This window comes from Centroberyx gerrardi, chromosome 10 (genome assembly GCF_048128805.1).
Source record: "Centroberyx gerrardi isolate f3 chromosome 10, fCenGer3.hap1.cur.20231027, whole genome shotgun sequence".
Taxonomy (NCBI): domain Eukaryota; kingdom Metazoa; phylum Chordata; class Actinopteri; order Beryciformes; family Berycidae; genus Centroberyx; species Centroberyx gerrardi.
Window position 1 is genome coordinate 1,759,030 of NC_136006.1, and position 23,473 is coordinate 1,782,502.

At 43.9% G+C, this 23,473-nt stretch overlaps 1 protein-coding gene and 2 pseudogenes across 1 annotated transcript; 2 read left to right on the forward strand and 1 right to left on the reverse strand.

The window, feature by feature from the left end:
• The first annotated feature begins 249 nt into the window (after positions 1 to 249).
• LOC144539842 (trace amine-associated receptor 13c-like) lies at positions 250 to 1,528 on the forward strand (annotated as a pseudogene).
• A 6,679-nt stretch (positions 1,529 to 8,207) lies between these two features.
• Positions 8,208 to 10,227, reverse strand: LOC139932109 (trace amine-associated receptor 13c-like). Its single transcript, XM_071925795.2, has 3 exons — positions 10,055 to 10,227; positions 9,094 to 9,731; positions 8,208 to 8,386 (listed from the first exon to the last, which is right to left on the reverse strand). The coding sequence occupies exons 1-3, from the start codon at positions 10,225 to 10,227 to the stop codon at positions 8,208 to 8,210; spliced, it is 990 nt and encodes a 329-aa protein (XP_071781896.2).
• A 2,743-nt stretch (positions 10,228 to 12,970) lies between these two features.
• Positions 12,971 to 14,267, forward strand: LOC139932108 (trace amine-associated receptor 13c-like; annotated as a pseudogene).
• Positions 14,268 to 23,473: the final 9,206 nt, after the last annotated feature.

Here is a 23,473-nt window from a genome sequence, read left to right on the forward strand (position 1 = left end):
CAGTGATGAAATCACTGTTACATGAGATTGGGAAGAGAGGAGGGAGGGAGAGGTGAGGAAGAAGAGAGAAAGGGAAGATGAGAGTGAAGATAGAGATGAAGAGGGTAATTGCAGAAAGCAATAGAGGGAAGGAGGGTCAAAGGACATAATTCTGTGCTATAGAGAGAAAAACAGATGCAGAGAAAGAGAGAGAGAGCAAGAGCAAGGGAACAGGGGTGGGGGAGTTGGGGGTGTGGATAAATCAGCTGTATGATAGAGAGCTTTGGTCAGAAAGCTGCCAGACCTCAGCAGCTTCTCCTCTCCTCCTCTCTCTCTGATGATGGAGACCCTGGAAGGAGGTGAACTCTGCTTTCCACAGCTCCTCAACACTTCCTGCAGGAAGCCGATGCGTCCTCACTCTGAGGCCATGCTCCTCTACATTCTGCTGTCCTCCATCTCTCTGCTCACCGTGGCTCTCAACCTGCTGGTCATCATCTCCATCTCCCACTACAGGCAGTCATATACAGATTTAGGCTTTTGCATACATTAAGGAATTTTGATAATGTTTTTACTATACTATATATAGTATAGTATACTATGTAATACTATTATTACTATTACAACTAATGGCAACATTACGTGTGAGACTGCCATAACAACTATTAATGAAATTCTCCCACTATTACTGCTACTGATAATATGTTCAATGATGATATTCTCCCACTCCAGGCAGCTCCACACCCCCACCAACCTCCTCCTCCTCTCCCTGGCTGTCTCAGACCTCCTTGTGGGCCTCCTGCTGATGCCGGTTGAAATCCTCCGTATAGAGTCCTGCTGGTTTCTGGGGGACTTCATGTGTGCTCTCATTTGCTATGCTTCCTTTATTCTTACCTCTGCCTCAGTAGGAAACATGGTGCTGATATCAGTCGACCGCTATGTGGCTATTTGTGACCCTCTGTGTTACCCCACCAAAGTCACTCAGAGAAGAGTTAAATTCTCTGTTACTCTGTGTTGGGTCTGTTCTGCTTTCTACAACTGTTTGATGTTAAAGGATTTCCTGAAACAACCAAACAGGTATAATTCCTGCGTTGGAGAGTGTGTGGTTGTGCTGAATTACATCACAGGAGCTGTTGACCTTGTTGTGACCTTTATTGGTGCCATTACTGTCATCATAGTTCTGTATATGAGAGTATTTGTGGTGGCTGTGTCTCAGGCTCGTGCCATGCGATCCCACACTGTGGCTGTCACACTCCAGCGTTCAGTAACTGTAACTGCTAAGAAATCTGAGATGAAAGCAGCCAGGACTCTTGGTATTGTGATAGTTGTTTTTCTAACGTGTTTCTGTCCATATTACTGTCTCTCTCTTGCAGGCCAGGATACCTCAATCGGTGCTTCATATTTAACCTTTGGAGTCTGGCTGCTGTTTTGTAATTCCTGTCTAAACCCTGTGATCTATGCCTTTTTCTATCCATGGTTTAGAAAAGCTATTAAACTCACTGTTACACTTCACATACTGCAGCCTGACTCCTGTGAGGCCAACATACTGTAGAGATGCTGTGGAGTGACTGACATGAAACCTTTTCTATGAAGAGGGAAATGTTATGAGTCAATGAAATCAAACGACTAAACACAAGCTTGGACAGACACAAGAAAATATATTTTGGTAAAACACAGTTAATTTGTAAACATATTACCATTAATTATTTATTCTGTGTAAATCAGATGAGCTGAAATATGTTTTGTAAAGTACAACAGCATGATTACAAGTAAAATGAAAACATTTTTTTGTCCTCATGTTCATGTTTTGTCCATGCTGAATGGAACTTGCCTGCCTTGTTTCCATTACAAGCCATACAGGGCTAGTCAGGATTTACTCATTATTTATGTCATTGATAAAATCAGATATGAATAAACATGAAATAAAGCTGCTGCAATCAGTTTCTATCAGACAGTCTGTTTCTTCCTCTGCTGTTCATAGCGAATTTTACATGTAGAATATCAATTGCAATCCTTCCATTGTTCATGATTTGCCATTGACATTTTAGGCTTTTTGCTGGTGTTCTTATTGCATTCCAGCCAAGTTGTATTTTTATCTTTTTTATTTAGCCTTTATTTTACCAGGAAGTCCCATTGAGATTCAAAATCTCTTTTCCAAGGGAGATCTGGCCAAGAAATGGCAGCAGGGGTTACACAATAAAACATACAAAACAGTACAAAAAAAGAAAAATACTAAAATATGTACAATAAAAAAGGTCACAATTTAGATCAGAAACAGGAGCGCACATCTTGCATAAGACTGTGGATAATTTGTTTGAACTGATTTAGGGGAATAAAATGGTCGAGCTGGAGCTTTGACTGGAGATTGTTCCAGGACCAGGGTGCAAAATAATCAAATGGCTTTTCACCAAAAACAGTACAACAGGGATTCTGTAATGTAGGCCGGTCCTATGCCATTAAGAGCTTTGTATACAAGTCGAAGGACTTTAAAATCGATTCTAAAGGATAACCAGTGCAATGTAGCTAAAACCGGAGTGACATGCTCTCGCTTCCTTGTTTTTGTTAAAAGTACAGCTGCAGAGTTCTAGATAAGTTGAAGCCTCTCAACATAATTTTTAGGGAGGCCAGTAAAAAGGGCATTGCAGTAGGTAGATTTGTTTCTAATTACTGTGACACAGGAAACTGTCTTGTCTTAAGTTCTAGTCTGTACTCCAAAACAGTATGAATTGTAGCTCGAGGAATCAGACAACTCAAGGAATGAGCTCCATTAAAATGAACAAACAGTTGGTTTTTAGCTTTGTTAACGAGCTAACTATCCCGCAGGCTAATTTAGCAAAGCAGCTGATCATGTTAACATGCAACTACTAGATATTAATAAGACTAGCTTCAACTAGATATGTTAGCTAGTGCAGATAAAATTTGTTAACAAGAAGACAGTGATAGCTAACCAGATACTATGGTTACTATGGATATTATATAGGGGTGTAACGATATATCGTGTGACGAAATTTCGCGATCCAAAAACGTGAAGATAGGCATTGTGGAGGTGAAAAATGGTTTGCGATATCAAGTAAAGCTTATCAATTAGCTGCGCCACCAAAATGTAGACTACTCTTTGTTTTCATTTACATACTTTAAACGCCAGAGGGCGGAATCAGTAATCCTAGATCCTAGTTTGCCTGACTGGCGTTATGACATCATTGACACCGACGTTCACTCGAGACCCGGATGAGCCAGGTGTGTAGCGTGCAACAGGAAAATGGAAAGTGGTGAAATCAAAATACACTCGTTACGTTACATAACATTATTATCCTTATTTTGAAAGAGACGGAGGTAAGTGTTGTGAGACATTCTCAAATTTTCTATCCAGTCTGTTTCCTCAACATTAAGGTTGTTCCACCAGTTCTGCGGTCTCGGCCCGGCCCAAATGTCGCGGTTAAAAGTATCAAGTCCATGCGGTGGAAAAAGAGAATATGACGCCGCTGTCAGTGGCGGTTTATTAAGATCTTATGGATAAATTGACGCCTCTGGTTACTGGTGTTACTGGTGTGTAAACTGATAACACAGGCAATGGTAGCCGCCATATTGGTCTGAAGTAAACGTTACTATGGTTACAGACATTATTTACAACCATCGCGAGGTTGGAGGAGGAGCGGAGTTGATGCTCCATTCCATTCCATTCCAAAAACGACTTCCAACACGAAAAAGTGCAACAGAACGGTCGTTCAAGTCGGAGTTCCCAGTTGGAAACTCTGCCAAAATTATTTCCGCCCAAGTTGTCCGACATAAACACAGCTGACGTCACAGCATCAATCTGTAGGCTGATTTTACTTGATATGTAGTATTTGTGTTATGAAGACCTGTTGTAACAACTTGTAGTTTCCCTTTGTAACGTAATTCAGTGACTTGTGCTTCGTTAGTAGATAGAAGTCTTTGCTGTATGAACTTGCCTGCTAACGTAACTAGAGCTGTCGGATAGCTACCATTAACGTTAATGGGTAAAGGCTGTTGCGTCCATGTTTTCCCAAGAAGACGCACTGGAACGCATTTAGATCAAAACGTCTTCGGAGGTCGGTAGTTCCGAGTTGGAACTACCGACCTCCGAAGACGTTTTGTTTTGTTTTGCCCCCGCAATGATTGGGTCCATTTGTAATTTTCACCGCTGTAAACCGAAACAGGCCCGGAGAGGTGGAGTCAGGACTTGATATAAAAATGGGCTGCGCCGCCTACATCAAGCCCGAGCGCCCCGGGATTAATAACAAGCACATCCATTCCAATCCTCCCGGAAAAAAAGGGTAACATAATTGACGTTGCTTACGTGAGCATGTGCAGAAAGAGGCGAGATAAGGAAAGTGATTGGAATGAGTGTTTACATGACGAAATTGTATCCATCGACTGGATTATGAAAGGGTTAAACACCCCTCTCAAATGGAATGAAATTTCATTCGGATTGGCCAGTTTATTCTGATTGAGGCGTTTATATGAGGCATTTTTATTCTGATTGGGCTTCTATTCTGATTAAAAGGCTCCATGTAAATGCAGAACTAGTGAGGGACCGCGAACAGAATGATGAAGCTCTATCTTGAAAAGCTATCAATTCATAAGCTGTCTTGTCTGAATCAGAAACGGTCTGGTAATATAAGGCTCGAGAGAAAACCAGCGCAGGTATGGGAGAATCCTTTCAACATGCTTTCAGCTCCATCCTGTCTTGCATTGTTTTCTAGGTCCTGCTAGACACTGTCTTTTAAGCCTGGGTTGCGCCCGCTGCACTAAAAGTCACCCAATCATGTTTCAAAAACAAAACGTAACTTCTCAATATCTAGAAAAATGCAAATATTGAATAAAAAAAAAGTCAAGTCCTTTCGAGTCATCTGTCTCAAGTCTAAATCAAGTCTCAAGTCATGAATACCAAGTCAAAGTCAAGTCGAGTCTTTTATCAATGTTAGTCAAGCAAGTCTCAAGTCCTCAAATTTGCGACTCGAGTCTGACTCGAGTCAAGTCATGTGACTCGAGTCTCCCACCTCTGCAAATAGGTTATCAAACATTATGACACATATCCTTCATTTAGATCAAACTGGATTTGTAAGTAATCGTTTACTTTCAGATAATATTCTACGGACTCTGAATTTGTTGGACCATTCAATAAAGACAAAGACACAAATGTTGATGCTGACATTAAATGCTGAGAAAGCATTTGACCGGCTGTCATGGTCATTCATATTTGAAACGTGCAAAGCATTTGGATTTCATGAAAAGTTTATTGCATGGTTAAAAATAATGTATCAACATCCAAATGCAAGCATTAGAGTAAACGGGACACTTTTAAGTGGTAGTAGAAGTATTTCAACTAACAAGAGGCACAAGACAAGGGGACCCTTTGTCACCACAGATATTTGCGATATGTATGGAGCCTTTAGCTGTAAGTATTAGTAAAAAACATAAAGATAAGAGGCATAAGAATTGGGAAAGAAGACCCTTTCAGAACCTCCCAACTTATATTCCGCCCAATTATTTTAAGGAATGGGATAATACTCTTTGGAAATTCATATAGGATGAGAAAAAGCCAAGAGTGAAATTAAAAATTCTAAAGCAACAGAAAGTTAATGGTGGATTGGCAGTACTAGACTTGGTTAATTATTATTATTATGCAGCACAAATAAAGCCCTTACTGATATGGATGAATAATTATACAAATGCAAGATGGAAAAACAAAAGAGAAACATTATTAATTAAAATCATTAAGTTCATTCATTTTTTGCGGAAAAAAGATCACACAAATTAAGATAAATAAATATTGTATTAAAAACACCATTTTTGTTTGGAGGAAAGTTTGCAGGATGATGAATATTAAAGATTATGAAATGATCTATCTACGGGGGGGATCGCAGGGGATCCAGCTTTTAAACCTCGGGCTAAACTTGGGCTAAACATGGACTTGAAAAATTCTGGCTAATGTACGAAGGAAATTAGATAGATTCCTTTGAAAATCTTTTTAAACATTATAATATCCCCAATAATCAATTTTATAGATATTTGCAGATAAGAAGCTATATAAAAGAAGTATCGCAGGTAAAATTATTACAGAACATTCATCCCCTCTTAAGTTATATTATAAACAATTACAATGGTAAAAATAAAAACACAAAAGAAAATATATAAAAAATATTTCAGGAGAAGGATGCTGCTGAAGGCGAAACCATAAAAGATAAATGCCGCCAGAGGGTGTGTTACGTCATTTGAAGCCCTCTATAGAAAGGGTAGCGACATGAAAGCCATAGTAAAACCTGGCAAACTCTGTCCATCAATGGCTCTGACTACTTTCACTGTGTTTCAGAACATATAAGGTTAAACAGATGCTTTTATGAAAACTGGCTTCTGCATTTTTAGTATGTTTGAACCCAATGGGAATGGAACCTCTCACCCTGGCAGTGTTGGTGCCTTGCTCTGCCCATTGAGCCACACAGGGCCGAGAAAAGGAGACCCTGAGAATTGTTGTTTTTGTTGTTGTTGAGATCCTGAGATCAACTCCACCTCCACCTCATGTAGTTGGTATCATTTTTGTGAATAAAAACTCTTTCCATGTGTCTGTTATCTCTGTGTGTTCTTTGTTGTGACTTCTAGAAATGCCATAGATAATGTATGTGTTTGAAGCTGCAATAAGCAACATTTTCTGACTACTAGAGGGTGACAGAAACCGCAACACGTTTGTAAATAAAGCACAGCAAAACAATTGCACTACGGAGGCCTACTAAGGACAAACCTAGCAAAGCACCGTGCATAAAGGCTAATAGCTAAGCTAAACGTACCTACAGGGAAGTGTCGCCCGTTACCAGTCTCGCTTTGTCAGATTTTCTTGAAACTACTAGTTCAAATTCAAGTGTTTATTTAACACTCATATGGCAGTTTTACATCCAGAAAACTGAAATGCATGAGCATTTACAATGCACACGTCAAAATAAAAGCATGGTAATTGAACCTTATTTTACAGTTTTTCCTTTAAGAGCCTTATTAAAAAAGGGATGGGTGACTTCCTGTACTATTAACTCCTGTATGCTTTAAGATATAGAGTTCATATTAATGCCATCCAAGTATGTTGACATAGAAATATTTTCTAATTAAGGCATGAATTAGCTTAATTAATGACCACATTAGCATAACTGCTTATGTTGAACTTATCATGGTGATTATGTCGCCAAAAGTGCCTCTTGTTTTTGTAATATTATACTCTTTTGTAATTTACCACAATATATATTTTATATTGTTTCTATATTATTAGATTTTAGAACCATGTTCTGATTCAAATCTAAGGGACAGTAATGTAGGATCTGATGATATCCTGGTGGTCATGTGGTCTCACACAATCTACTGTGTGTCTTTGACCTAAAAAACGTCTCATAATGCTATAGACTGTACCTAGGACAGGGAAAATCATTGTGGAATAAACCTTTCTAATTTCGGACCAAAAGCTGAATAAAAGGCATCAAATCTCTCCACAATAATTTCCATTTTTCTCCACACTACAGCAAACTGGGGCTAACCAGGTCCATCTCAAAATGTTCATAAAACGTGATCAAAAGCACTGTGTGTGTATCTGAAACTGTTGCCCAGCTGGCCGATCATCTCTGTGTTGAGTACACCCTGGCTAGATCTGTTTGACCCTGTAGGGGGAACCAGGCTGTTGGTCCTATTCAGATGCATGCAGACAACAAATATATTTCCCTTCAACCAGGAAAAAACTTTCTGGTGGAAAAGAAAAGAACCTTTGCAATTACTTTTGTAAGGTAAAGACATTGTAATTGAGCTGATATACATGCTGAATTCACTGATCACGCAAAGCTGGGTGACTACCTAAAAACATTTCTTAGTGCTTATGACTATGACAGGGAGGTTGGACACAACAACACAGAGGGAAATCTATACAATACAGCTGAACAACTGAAATGAGAATGAAGACATCATTTCTGACAAGAAATTGAATATGATGAACATAAATTGGAAGGCAGGGTTAGAGAGCATGTCCTGTAACTGAAAGATCACAAGTATATCCATCAAAAGCCAAATGTCCTGCCGAAGTGTCCTTGAGCAAGATATCGAACCAGTCAGCTAAAGGTTTTAGTTTAGTTTATTCAACAAAGACAATAAGCAGGATTACCTTACAGATATGTTATATACTAGATGTAGTAATGAAAATGAACAGCAGAGGGAGACAGATTGTCTGATGAAGCCTCTCTCTACAGTATGTTGGCCTCACAGGAGTCAGGCTGCAGTATCTGAAGTGTAACAATGAGTTTAATGGCTTTTCTAAACCAGGGGTAGAAAAGGGCATAGATCACAGGGTTTAAACAGGAATTAAAATAGGACAGCCACATCTCAAAGACCACAGATGAAGTACTGATCAAGGCGTTCTGGCCTGCAAGAGAAAATTGGTAATATGGACAGAAACACATTAGAAACACGACTATCACAATACCAAGAGTCCTGGCTGCTTTCTTCTCAGATTTCTTAGCATTTACAGTCACTGAACGCTGGAGTGTGACAGCCACAATGTGGGATCGCATGGCACGAGCCTGAGAGAGAGAGAACCACAAATAGTCATGACATAAATAATGAGTAAATCCTGACTAGCCCTGTATGGCTTGTAATGGAAACCAGGCAGACAAGTTCCATTCAGCATGGACAAAACATGAACATGAGGACAAAAAAAGGTTTTCATTTTACATGTAATCATGCTGTTGTACTTTACAAAACATATTTCAGCTCATCTGATTTACATAGAATAAATAATTAATGGTAATATGTTTACAAATTCACTGTGTTTTACCAACATATATTTTCTTGTGTCTGTCCAAGCTTGTGTTTAGTCGTTTGATTTCATTGACTCAATAACATTTCATTAACTTCATAGAAAAGGTTTCATGTCAGTCACTCCACAGCATCTCTACAGTATGTTGGCCTCACAGGAGTCAGGCTGCAGTATGTGAAGTGTAACAGTGAGTTTAATAGCTTTTCTAAACCACGGATAGAAAAAGGCATAGATCACAGGATTTAGACAGGAATTAAAAACCAGCAGCCAGGCCCCAAAGGTTAAATATGAAGCACTGCTTGAGGTATCCTGGCCTGCAAGAGAGGGATAGTAATATGGACAGAAACACATTAGAAACACAACTATCACAATACCAAGAGTCCTGGCTGCTTTCCTCTCAGATTTCTTAGCAGTTACAGTCACTGAATGCTGGAGTGTGACAGCCACAATGTGGGATCGCATGGCACGAACCTGAGACACAGCCACCACAAATACTCTCATATACAGAACTATGATGACAGTAATGGGAGCAATAAAGGTCACAACAAGGTCAACAGCTCCTGCAATGTGGTTAGCAACAACCACACACTCTCCAACGCAGGAATTATACCTGTCTGGTTGTTTCAGCAAATCCTTTAACATCAAACAGTTGTAGAAAGCAGAACAGACCCAACACAGAGTAACAGAGAATTTAACTCTTCTCTGAGTGATTTTGGTGGGGTAACACAGAGGGTCACAAATAGCCACATAGCGGTCGACTGATATGAGCACCATGTTTCCTACTGAGGCAGAGATAGTCATAAATACAACAAAGTAATACAGAATACACATGAGGTCACCCAGAAACCAGCAGGCCCCTATGAGAAGGATTTGACCCAGCAACACGAAACCCACAAGGAGGTCTGAGACAGCCAGGGAGAGGAGGAGGAGGTTGGTGGGGGTGTGGAGCTGCCTGGAATGAGAGAATATCATCATTGAATATATTATCAGTAGCAGTAATAGACGTTGAAATAGTAATGTTATTAGTTGTAGTAGTAAGAGTAGGAATAGTCAAAGTAACAATGTGTCTAGATACAAGATGTAAGAGATGTAAAGAGTTATTAATATTACATTAATTCATTAATACAAAAGCATTATCAAACAACCAGAATGTACTCAACAAGGCCTAGATGCAACAACATCTATGTACTAGCCCAAAGCCATTTCTTCTTATAAGTCTAGATATTATCATAAATATGAAAATAATTTAGGCAATGCTGAGAAGTATATCTCTGCCTGTAGTGGGAGATGGAGATGATGACCAGCAGGTTGAGAGACACGGTGAGCAGAGAGGTGGAGGACAGCAGAATGTAGAGGAACATGGCCTCAGAGTGAGGACGCGTCGGCTTCCTGCAGGAAGTGTTGAGGAGCTGTGGAAAGCAGAGTTCACCTCCTTCCAGGGTCTCCATCATCAGAGAGAGAGGAGGAGAGGAGAAGCTGCTGAGGTCTGGCAGCTTTCTGACCAAAGCTCTCTATCATACAGCTGATTTATCCACACCCCCAACCCCCCCACCCCTGTTCCCTTGCTCTTGCTCTCTCTCTTTCTCTCTCTTTCCTTCATCTTTTTTCCTCTCTTCCCTTTTAGTCCCGCCCTCATCCCTCGCTATCTGCATCATCCTTGCATCATCTTGTCATCCTCTCTCTGCTGCCCCCTGTCTCTCTTCTTCCTCATGTGTCTTCTTCCCTCTTGTCTCCTTTCCTTTCTCTCCTTTCCCTTCCCATTCCTTCCACCCTCTCTACTCCTCTTTTTGCTTTTCTATTTCCTCTCACCTCTCCTTCCTGATCCCCCACTCCTTCCAACTCTGATGTAGCAGGTTGTTTTCATACTAAAGTGGATGACAGAGCTCTGCTGTGGGCTTGGGAGAGACGAACAATGTCAGAAGGAAAAAAAGTGCAGGTGTAGAATGCAGTTAATTGAGGTGCCTTGCATTTCTCTTTCCACACTTATTTATGAGAGAGGATTAAAATTGTGACTGAAGCATTTTTTGAACCAGGTCCAAGATATGCTGGTGAACTGACAGACGGGTCGCCTCCAAAATGAAGAATGGCCTCTTCTACTACATGGCACAACAGAGGGGTGAAGACACTGTTCCAGAGTGGACGCCATTATGGAGCTGGCCCATGCCCTCCACTTAGAGGCCACCTCGGCCCCCAGAACACCTTGAAGTGGATCTGGGACTGGTTCCACTGGCTGTCCTTGGAGGCCGCGGTCAACAACTGACCTGAGAAAGCCACCCCAAGCCCCCCTTGTGACACTGCCCATCATTGAGGAGCCCTTTAAAAAGGACCAGGATGGACCTGGTGGGACAGCTGCCGAAGTCAGCCAGGGGACACGAGTACACCCTGGTTGGTTGACTATGCAACCCATATCCGGAAGCCATCCCTCTCCACAAGGCCACCTCCAAAGCTGTGAATGCTGAGAGCTGTTAACCCTCTTCTCCCAAATAGGGTTCCCTATGGACCTCCTGGCACACAGGGCACCCCTTCATCTCCTGGTTCATGACTGACCTCTGCAGGCTCCTCCAGGTAAAGCAACTGCACAGCTTAGTTTACCATCCGCAGACAGACGGCCTCATGGAGCGCTTCAACCAGACACTGAAGCAGATGCTGAGACGAGTGTTAGACAAGGATGGATGCGACTGGGACCTCATGTTCCCCTACATGCTCCTTGCCATCAGGGAAGTGAACCAAGCTTCCCAAGCTACCAACCTATATTTACACCATTAATTAGCGCAAATCTTCACTACAGATGTTGCTTTTGAAAAACGGTCACAAGTGCACCCAGCCCTTGAGCATTCATGTGATTCTCCTCCACTTCTGTGTGTTACCGGCCCAGCCTTTCCCTTTAAGGACGGCGGCCATGTGGGTAACCTGTGTAGGTGTGACGTAGTTCATCTGGTGTTATGTGCAAAAATGAAGAGTACCTGTATGTTATCGCAACACATGCTACAGGTAGTAAGTTATGGTAGCCAGTGTAAAAGTGTCCAGATAAGCTCAGGTTGCAGGGTAACAGTGTTAAAAGGGCATGAATAGTGTTCACTGCTGCAGAGGAAATAAAGTTCTTGTTTATGAACGCCACCTCGATGTCTCGCTACCATCCTTCCATCAGCAGAGTTGGTCCGGACCACTAAGGCTAGTTACCAGCTACGAGCCAGGCTAATAACCTACATTAGTCTAAAGAGACCAGTGCGCTCCCAACTACGGTTTGGGGCCCACAATTCTGGAAGAGGTAACATGTGATTACACTGCTATGCATAGAGCTACGTCACACAAACTGAAATGGCTCTGCTGAAAGTGCTTCACTCGGACCTAACGTTACCGTTTAGTCTGTACTGTACCTAGCTTTTCTCCCTAGCACCAATATTTAGCACCGGTCCCGCAACTTTGAATTTTGTGGATGCGTATCTGCCAGGAATTAAACTCAGGTCTCCCGTTTCCGAGTCTGTAGTCTAACTCCCTGCGGCCCACGTGACCCATAAATTGGTGAACAGAGCGACCGACTGACCAACCGTCCGACCGACAAGACCATCCATAGAGCTCCTGCTGTCACGGGGCTAAAAGTGGTCAGAGTGAGTGCTCTTCCTGGATAGTTCAACAGAGAGAAGCCTCTGTGACCGGGCATCATTGCGGAACACAACTGTGACTTTTCACTCTCAGACAAAAATTTGGGGATTCTGGTTCTGTGTGAATTTGAGGATTTGCCAGCCACTGTTAACTAAAAAGTGAGTTTCCCGTCCTTCATTAGACAGGCCAGTGCTGCATTCAGTTGACCATTCATTGGCATTGTTTTGGTTATAGGTATTGTTCTCCTCCTCCTTCCACCAGTCCCTGGCATATCAATGTAAAAGTTAACAGACAAAACTACTTTACCACCATGAATTAAGCTACCAACACAGTCAACAGTGATGAAATTACTGTTATTGTACATGACATTGGGAAGAGACGAGGGAGGGAGAGGTGAGGAAAAAGAGAGAGAGGGAAGATGAGAGTGAAGATAGAGATGAAGAGGGTGATTGCAGAAAGCAATAGAGGGAAGGAGGGTCAAAGGACATAATTCTGTGCTATAGAGAGAAAAACAGATGCAGAGAAAGAGAGAGAGCAAGAGCAAGGGAACAGGGGTGGGGGGGTTGAGGGTGTGCATAAAACAGCTGTATGATAGAGAGCTTTGGTCAGAAAGCTGCCAGACCTCAGCAGCTTCTCCTCTCCTCCTCTCTCTGATGATGGAGACCCTGGAAGGAGGTGAACTCTGCTTTCCACAGCTCCTCAACACTTCCTGCAGGAAGCAGATGCGTCCTCACTCTGAGGCCATGCTCCTCTACATTCTGCTGTCCTCCATCTCTCTGCTCACCGTGTCTCTCAACCTGCTGGTCATCATCTCCATCTCCCACTACAGGCAGTCATATACAGATTTAGGCTTTTGCATACATTAAGGAATTTTGATAATGATTTTACTATACTATATATAGTATAGTATACTATGTAATACTATTATTACTATTACAACTAATGGCAACATTATGTGTGAGACTGCCATAACAACTATTAATGAAATTCTCCCACTATTACTGCTACTGATAATATGTTCAATGATGATATTCTCCCACTCCAGGCAGCTCCACACCCCCACCAACCTCCTCCTCCTCTCCCTGGCTGTCTCAGACCTCCTTGTGGGCCTCCTGCTGATGCCGGCTGAAATCCTCCGTATAGAGTCCTGCTGGTTTCTGGGGGACTTCATGTGTGTTCTCTTTTACTATGCTTCCTTTATTGTTACCTCTGCCTCAGTAGGAAACATGGTGCTGATATCAGTCGACCGCTATGTGGCTATTTGTGACCCTCTGTGTTACCCCACCAAAATCACTCAGAGAAGAGTTAAATTCTCTGTTACTCTGTGTTGGGTCTGTTCTGCTTTCTACAACTGTTTGATGTTAAAGGATTTCCTGAAACAACCAGACAGGTATAATTCCTGCTATGGAGAGTGTGTGGTTGTGCTGAATTACATCACAGGAGCTGTTGACATTGTTGTGACCTTTATTGGTCCCATTACTGTCATCATACTTCTGTATATGAGAGTATTTGTGGTGGCTGTGTCTCAGGCTCGTGCCATGCGATCCCACACTGTGGCTGTCACACTCCAGCATTCAGTGACTGTAACTGCTAAGAAATCTGAGAGGAAAGCAGCCAGGACTCTTGGTATTGTCATAGTTGTTTTTCTAATGTTTTTCTGTCCATATTACTATCCCTCTCTTGCAGGCCAGGATACCTCAAGCAGTGCTTCATATTTAACCTTTGGGATCTGGCTGCTTTATTGTAATTCCTGTCTAAACCCTGTGATCTATGCCTTTTTCTATCCGTGGTTTAGAAAAGCTATTAAACTCACTGTTACACTTCACATACTGCAGCCTGACTCCTGTGAGGCCAACATACTGTAGAGAGACTGTGGAGTGACTGACATGAAACCTTTTCTACGAAGAGGGAGATGTTATTGAGTCAATGAAATCAAACGACTAAAGACAAGCTTGGACAGACACAAGAAAATATATTTTGGTAAAACACAGTGAATTTGTAAACATATTACCATTAATTATCTATTCTATGTAAATCAGATGAGCTGAAATATGTTTTGTTAAGTACAAAAGCATGATTACAAGTAAAATGAAAACATTTTTTGGTCCTCATGTTCATGTTTTGTCCATGCTGAATGGAACTTGTCTGCCTGGTTTCCATTACAAGCCATACAGGGCTAGTCAGGATTTACTCATTATTTATGTCATTGATAAAATCAGATATGAATAAACATGAAATAAAGCTGCAGAAATCAGTTTCTATCAGACAGTCTGTGTCTCCCTCTGCTGTTCATAGTTTACATCTAGAATATCAATTGCAATGCTTCCATTGTTCATGATTTGCCATTGACATTTTAGGCTTTTTGCTGGTGTTCTTATTGCATTCCAGTCAAGTTGTATTTTTATTTATTTAGCCTTTATTTTACCAAGAAGTCCCATTGAGATTCAAAATCTATTTTCCAAGGGAGACCTGGCCAAGAAATGGCAGCAGGGGTTACACAATAAAACAAAAATATCTACAATAAAAAAGAGATCTAAAAAAGTTTAGATCAGAAACAGGAGCGCACATCTTGCATAAGACTGTGGATAATTTGTTTAAACTGATTTAGGGGAATAAAATGGTCGAGCTGGAGCTTTGACTGGAGATTGTTCCAGGACCAGGGTGCAAAATAATCAAATGGCTTTTCACCAAAGACAGTACAACAAGGATTCTGTAATGTAGGCCTGTCCTAAGCCAGCTTTGTATACAAGTAAAAGGACTATAAAATCGATACTAAAGGATACTGGGAACCAGTGCAATGTAGGGCTGTGACATTGACATTCAATAATCGATAAATTATCGAACGCATTCATTGATTGCCATATTCAAACATCAAAGGGAACGTTCGATATTGGCTATCCAATTGTATTGCCTATTTTGATCACTGTTTCACGTGATCAAAATAGCCAATACAATTGGATAGTCAGTGTTGGGAGGGTTACTTTTAAAACGTATTCCACTACAGATTACTGAATACATGCCCTAAAATGTAATTTGTAACGTATTCCATTAGATTACTCAAGTTAAGTAACGTATTCTAAATACTTTGGATTACTTTTGGAATACTTCAAAATCGTCTTGCTGAGCCCATTTGTCTGGGTCACTCTGAATGTAGTTAACACTTGCTTAGGAATGACCTTATTACTGTCTTCAGAGGAAAAGTTATGCAAGTATGTAAACACAAATGTGGTATGTTTTGTCCTGCAACTGATACTGTCTAAAGAAATATGGCGTCCACCAGAGAACAAAGTCTTCAGTTTTCCTTTCCTTTACCCTTAATTTCCACAGCATCAGTTGATTAGGTACATTTTGCTGACAAAGAAATTAATTTAGAAGTATAGAGAGAAGAATTCAATACTGTTACATAATTATATAGCCCAGTGCTGATGAACACAAGAACCAACCTAGTGGTGTCAATACATTTAATGGACTAAATAGTAGGCTGGCATGTTACAAATCACACAACAGGAGAGGTCCTGGCTTACAACTATAACGCGTTTTAAAAAGTGTGAAATTGCCGTTGTTTTGTCGGTCCCCACTCATTGGCTTGATGGTTAGCTACATCACCCGACCGGCTAGCCAGCTACTCTGCCACTAATGTTAACTAGCTAACGGCAGCCAGGCTGCCGGCAGTCTAGCTAACGTTAGCTAGGCTAGGTTAGCTAGCCAGCCGGCAGTCTGCCAGCCGGCTAGCAGTATGCTAGCTGGCTGCCGGCTAGTTAACATTAGTGTCAGAGTAGCTGGCTAGCCGGTCGGGTGATGTAGCTAACCATCAAGCTAGCAGACTGGATAACTAATCTCTAGGTGGCTAATTAGCGATACATATCGGCAATTCGGCTAAGCTAGTTAGCCAAACTAACGAGTAAATTAGCATGACAAAAAAAATACCTTACCTTAAGGTGCTTCTTCAAATTAGACGTGGAGTCTTGATGCGGAAAGCAGCTTGGTTGATGGCAAACAGAGCTTGCACTGCACCGTAATGTTGCGACCTTCTTGACCATGTTTGTAAGTAAAATGTTCTTTATATTTCCATGTCAAAAACGCATTCCTGAGAGTGTCCTGGCTGTGTGTCTCCTCCGACATTGCCATTGTCGTGTGTGGCAGGTGCACTGCGCGCGCACAAATTGTTGCACATTTTTTAAATCTGTTTGGGAAATGCGTGCCTCATATGAATTTTAGAGCAAATAAAACAAAACAAACAAAGTAATCCCTTCAAGTAATCTATTTTTAAAGACAGTAACTGTATTCAGAATACCACCAATTTAAACTGTAACTGTAACGGAATACAGTTACTCATATTTTGTATTTTAAATACATAACGCCGTTAACATGTATTCTGTTACTCCCCAATCCTGTGGATAGTTCTAAACAGGAAACAACACTTAAATAAGTTGAAAAATGGCTACTAACACTCGTCCTGCCGCTGCAGGAGCACCTGATGAAAAGATTATAAGCACATCAGAGAATCTTGCCATTGAAGCCTAGGCCGCGGCCACACTGATCCGTTATGTCTGTCCGTCTCCGAGCTGTCCGTTGTCCGGGCAGCGCTGATAACGCGTCCGTTTCCGTCAGATTTCCATCCGTTTTGACTGACAGAAAGTTCAACCCAGTTTAACTTTTCCTGGACGGACCGATTCATCACCGTCCGTTTAGCAAATACGAGACGTTCCAACTTTTTTTTTAAATCGGCGAACACGTTCATGTTCCAAAACTAAAACATACTACAGTGGATGACAGAAAGCCTCTCCCCACTGTGAAATAGAGCTCTGCTGTGGGCTTGGGAGAGACGAACAATGTCATAAGGAAAAAAAGTGTAGGTGTAGAATGCAGTTAAATGAGGTGCCTTGAATTTCTCTTTCCACACTTATTTATGAGAGAGAGGATTAAAATTGTGACTGAAGCATTGTTGGAACCAGGTCCTAGATATGGAGGGGAACCGACAGACAGAGGGTCCCCTCCCTTCCCAGTATTATAAAATGAAGAACAGCCTCTTCTACTACATGGCACAACAGAGGGGTGAAGACACTGTTCCAGAGTGGACGCCATTATGGAGCTGGCCCATGCCCTCCACTTAGGGGCCACCTCGGCCCCCGGAACACCTTGAAGTGGATCTGGGACTGGTTCCACTGGCTGTCCTTGGAGGTCGCGGTCAACAACTGACCTCAGAAAGCCACCCCAAGCCCCCCTTGTGACACTGCCCATCATTGAGGAGCCCTTTAAAAAGGACCAGGATGGACCTGGTGGGACAGCTGCCGAAGTCAGCCAGGGGACACGAGTACACCCTGGTGTTGGTTGACTATGCAACCCGTATCCGGAAGCCATCCCTCTTCACAAGGCCACCTCCAAAGCTGTGAATGCTGAGAGCTGTTAACCCTCTTCTCCCAAATAGGGTTCCCTATGGACCTCCTGGCACACAGGGCACCCCCTTCATCTCCTGGTTCATAACTGACCTCTGCAGGCTCCTCCAGGTAAAGCAACTGCACAGCTTAGTGTACCATCCGCAGACAGACGGCCTCATGGAGCGCTTCAACCAGACACTGAAGCAGATGCTGAGACGAGTGTTAGACAAGGATGGATGCGACTGGGACCTCATGTTCCCCTACATTACGGTGACCAGACATCCCGGTTTGTCCGGGATTGTCCCGGTTTCAAGATGGGTGTCCCGAGTCCCGACAAATATCTGTAAAACACTAAAATGTCCCGGTTTTCAACATTCACTACCAAATTGTCCCGGTTTTCACCACAATTAAAATAATAATAATAGTATTATACTTGTTTTCAGCACTTACATAGTTGTTTATCATGTTCTGTCCCGCTCATTATTACCTAACCCAATCAAAAAACATAAACAATGCACCACGCGTCTGAATTCAACACTGATTTGACTGTATGTGTGTCAATCAATCAATGTGTTGTTGTCAAGGCTGTTGCTAGCCTATGACGCTTGTGGCTCTGTCTGACAGAATCTGTCAGTATGCTAACGGTTAGCTGTCGTGCCGAAGAGAAAGTCGCTCTTTTCTAAAGACCTCCAGAAGGCTTACTCTTTTCTTTGTGAAGTAGCCGGCAACGAAAATGCTGCATTCTGCACACACTGCAAGAGTACATTTTCGGTCGTGCACGGTGGAAATGCTGACATAAAAGATCATATTAAGACGGCCAAACATAAGCGGTGGCTTAGCGGTGTTTTGTGTTTACTAGTGTTATTATACCGTTTTCAAATAAACTATGTTTTGATGGATTTTTGGAGACAAAACATCATTTTTCGTTTGCTGAGGCGCTGTCCATGGTGTTGAAAGGTGCAGTCACTAGGTGTGCTAAGCGCTGAAATAATTGTCCCCCATCCTGATGAAAACACCTATCGTGCGTGCATAAGCGCATACATGTGTGCGTGCATGAACGTGCGGTACAGCTAAGGGTCCCGGTTTGGGGGTTTGAAAATGTGGTCACCCTACCCTACATTCTCTTTGGCATCAGGGAAGTGAACCAAGCTTACCAAGCTACCAACCTATATTTACACCATAAATTAGCGCAAATCTTCACTACAGGTGTTGCTTTTGAAAAACGGTCACACGTGCACCCAGCCCTTGAGCGTTCATGTGATTCTCCTCCACTTCTGTGGTTACACTGCTATGCATAGGGCTACGTCACACAACCTGAAATGGCTCTGCTGAAAGTACTTCACTCAGACCTAACATTCTATTTCACACAGGCTTCGCTCTCTAACAGGGCTCTATTGGCTTAGCCACTCATCTAGTCGCACTGAAAATTTGCATGCATGTGCCCAGCCAATCAGGATGAGCCTATACACCCCTATGGGACCTCGCACTATAAATGGCGAGCAGCCCCTCATTTAACATCCACTTTTTCTTCAGCGCCTGATGAACAAGTTGCCTAGGATGGCATCGTCTGAGACAAACATCGCTAAATACTGCACGGACTGCTCCGGCCTGATCGCGACGACGGATCCGCATGAGGCGTGTTTCGCGTGCCTCGGCCCGGAACACGCCGCTGACGGTGTCTCCCATGGTGAGACGTCAGCAGCGGTGGGCTCATTTCAAACACTATCAGCATCAGCGTTCTCCTGAGATCGAGCTCCACTGTGATGACAGCGAGGCGGAGGCTGGCAGTGGCTTGCCCGAGCCCTGCTCCTCTGCTCCTGTCGCAGCGCTTCCACTGCCGGCTCCTCCCTTGGTAGCGGGGGAAGAAGAAGAGATGCCGCCACCGGGGGACAGCGATGACAACATCTCCTCCCTCTCCGTTACGGCTGCATCCTTTGCCTCCGCCGCTCTACCTCATCCATCGTTAAAACAAGACTTCCCCAATGTGATGAGGACGGCCGCCGAGAACACCGGGATCCCGCTTCCGCCCCCCGAACCCCCTCGCGCCGCTGATCGCCTAGCCCAGGGAGTCTATCGGCTGGCGGCAGAGACCAAGCCAGTCTTCGTCGCTCCCGCCTTGGATGAGATTTGGGTGGCTGTGGAAGCATCCTGGAAGGAGTCGCTCCGCTGCAGGGCTCCTATCTCCGGCCTCTTTGATTTTTCCAATGTCCACGGGAAAGCTACTATCCGCCACTCTGGTCTTCCCCCGCTCAATGATGCGCTGCCCGCCCATTTTTCTCCTGGCTCAACCAACTTGTCTGGCAGCAGGAAACATGCTCCTCCTCAATCCAGGAACAAGGAGACGGTGGAACTTTACAGCAAGGTTTTCCACCTGGCGGCTCAGACGGCAGCCATGGCCAATTACCTGGGGCTGCTGGGGGTGTCCCTATCCACCGTGTCGACAGGGAAAGCCTCCCTCTCCGCTTCTGATTTGGATCATGTATCCCGTATTGCGGGACAGATGAACAATTTAACCAGGGGCTTTGTCTACCGTCGGTGCTCGGCACGTGTGGCTCGGTCTGACAGCCCTTCAGAAGAAGGACAAGGAGGACCTGCTAGGTGCTCGGCTGTCGCCTGATGGGCTCTTTGGCGCATCCGTCACCTTGGCTACGCAGCGTTTCCAACGCTGAGAGGAGGAAAAGGCTCAGCTGCACCATCATCTGCCGTTGGTGTCTTCTTCCACCAAGCAGAAGACTTCCTTGCAGGACTCGAGGGAACGGCGTACGACGGCGTCCACTGTGCAAATAGCGGTGGCATCAGAAAACGGCTATGCGAGTGTGGAGGCGGGACTTCAGGTGCCGGCAGGCCATTCATTGGTTGCTGGGCCTCTCCAGCCCTTTCGCCTCTGGCCCCTCATGGGCTGTTCTGCCCTTACTGGGCAGCTCGGTGGCGGTGAGGGCCGAGACTGCATACAGAGAATTTCTCTCCTCCGCTCCACAGCTGACTGCTCGCCCCCTGACAGAGTTTTATCAGGAATGGAGCGGAACATCGATCTTTTGAACTGTTCAATTGGATCTGTTCTCTCTTTCTGCCAGTGCCTGCTGGACAGGGGGTTGGCGCACTCCACTATCAAAGTGTATGCGTCGGCATCTCTTCCTGTCATGAGAGGTTTGGAGAGAGGTCGGTTTTCGGCCACCCCCCCATGAAGCGTTTTTTGCAGGGGGCTAGGAGACAATGCCCAGTGGTGCGTTCCACCGCCCCCCAGTGGGAGCTGCCTTTGGTCTTGGAGTCTCTTTCTAAGGAGCCTTTTGAACCGCTTAGGCAGACTTCTCTTAAGCTGTTGTCGGTGAGGCGCACACAGCAGCTTTTTGTGTGCTATGCAGACAGTGTGGCTGGCAAGCCCCTGTCAATGCAGAGACTCGCCCACTGGCTCTGTGAGGGAATATCACAGGCTTATGTGTTGGTGGGTAGGGACTAGGGATGTCAGTTTCGGTTAATTTTGCTTTCGATAGGCCGACACCCATTAACCGGTAACTAACCGGTTAATTTTTAAGAAAAAACGCAAAATGATGTGAAATACAAGAAAGTGCCGCTTTCCTTTTAGTCCGGCGCTTATTAATATTGAACGTGGCGTGTCCAAATTGCACCAAATCCAACACTGCACGTCCTTGGTCCCCAGCAATACACTTGCCAAGTGTGAAGTAAATCGGACGAACGCTTCTCGAGATATGCGAAGGACACACACACTCACACACTCACTCAGACTCACAGACAGACAAACAGAGATTCCTTGCTTTAGTAAGATGAGCTTTGGCGCCGCATTTCGAAGCGCTGTCCATTTGCTGTAATTTGCATATAAATATCTGCACTTGTTATGCACGCCGCGGCGTAGCCCGTTTTAATATTAAGTGCTGACTCCGCCCACCCGGGCCAGTTTCGGCGTACGCCGGTAGCAATTACAAGTGGACCCTATCCTACAGTCCCTGCTCTCAGCGGAGGGAGGGGGGCTACGCTGTGTGTGGCAAGTGCTGCGATCATCAGACCTCTCCAGATTAGACAAGCAAGTAGAGAAAACCGGCATCAGCCGAACCAATTTATTGCCAAATGCTTTGGGATTCAACACTTTAACATTGCTTCCCATGGTCAGAAAAAGTCGCCAGATTTGTCGCTAGTCGCTCTTGAGAAATAAAGTCACCAGGGGGGTCTGAAAAGTCGCTAAGTCTAGTGACAAAGTCGCCAAATTGGCAACACTGGTGTATGCAAATTAACCTATAGACCGACGTGCGTAACCGGTCAAAAATATTCTCGGTGGTTAACCGATTAACGGTTAACCATTGACATCCCTAGTAGGGACCCTCCTGCAGTCATCCGCGCGCTCTTGACATGGAGCGTGGCTGCGTCGACGGCACTGTTCAGTGGAACAGGTGTGGAGGAGATCTGCACAGCGGCATCCTGGTCGACGCCCTGTCCATTCATCAGCTTCTATCTGTTGGACGTGTCTGGGTCTTTCTCCGGTTCTGTACTCAGTACTGGTACACGAGACCTGTGAAGAAATGACCTAATAGGCCTGAGTCTCTCATGCTGTAGCTCGATGGAGACCGGCTGCTGGGTTGGCCAGCGCTATACCTTAATGTTTTGTCAACATGATTTAAGTGTAATGGTTTTTTTTCACGCCCCCCATTCTATAGACATGGGTGTGAACCATATCTGGCTAACCTATTGCATTGTTATGGTCAATCCAGGCTATGACACAGCATGTTGTTCGTGTTAGTGTCTCGGCAGGGAGTGAAGTCATCAGGCTTCGCCCCCCAAGCCAATAGAGCCCTGTTAGAGGGCTCCGCCTGTGTGAAATAGAATGATAGTTACGTCTTGTAACTCTAGTTCTATGATCACAGGCGGCGCCCTCTAACAGCTCGCCCTGCCGCTCCACGAGTCGCTGAAGACTTAGTGGATGTTGAATGAGGGGCCGCTCGCCATTTATAGTGCGAGGCCCCATAGGGGGTGTATAGGCTCATCCTAATTGGCTGAGCACGTGCATGCAAATTTTCAGTGCACTGAGGCGACTAGATGAGTGGCTAAGGCAATAGAGCCCTGTTAGAGGGCTCCGCCTGTGATCATAGAACTAGATTTACAAGACGTAAGTATCGTTACCATTTAGTCTGTACTGTACCTAGCTTTTCTCCCTAGCGCCAATATTTAAACAAGACTAAAAGTCTACGTTGAATTCTGTGGAAGCGTATCTGCCAGGAATCAAACTCGGGTCTCCCGTTTGAGAGTCTGCAGTCTAACTTCCTGCGGGCCACGTGACCATAAAGTGGTGAACAGAGCGACCGACTGACCGACCGACAGACCGACGCACCAACTGACAATACCATCCATAGAGCCCCTGCTGTCGCGGGGCTAAAAGTGGTCAGAATGAGTGCTCTTCCTGGATTGTTCAACAGAGAGAAGCCTCTGTGACCGGGCATCATTGTGGAAAACAACTGTGACTTTTCACTGTCAGACAAAAATTTTTGTTAAGTTATTCTACTTCACCAGCCACTACGGCAGATAACTGTCCATCATTTGTAGATCCTCCTCTATTCTAAAAATGAAAATATTCAGAATAAAAGAATGGGTTCCGTGTGAATTTGGGGATTTGCCAGCCAGTGTTAACTAAAAAGTGAGTTTCCCATCCTGCATTAGACAGGCCAGTGCTGCATTCAGTTGACCATTCATTGGTATTGTTTTTTTT

Excerpts from the sequence above, each read along its gene's own strand:
- LOC139932109 (XM_071925795.2), bottom strand. The coding sequence starts at position 10,227 with ATGGAGACCCTGGAAGGAGGTGAACTCTGCTTTCCACAGCTCCTCAAC. Across the intron at positions 9,732-10,054 it reads ATCTCCATCTCCCACTACAG|GCAGCTCCACACCCCCACCA; the intron begins GCAGAGATATAC and ends CTCTCATTCCAG. Across the intron at positions 8,387-9,093 it reads TTACTATCCCTCTCTTGCAG|GCCAGAACGCCTTGATCAGT; the intron begins GCCAGGATACCT and ends TTTCTCTTGCAG.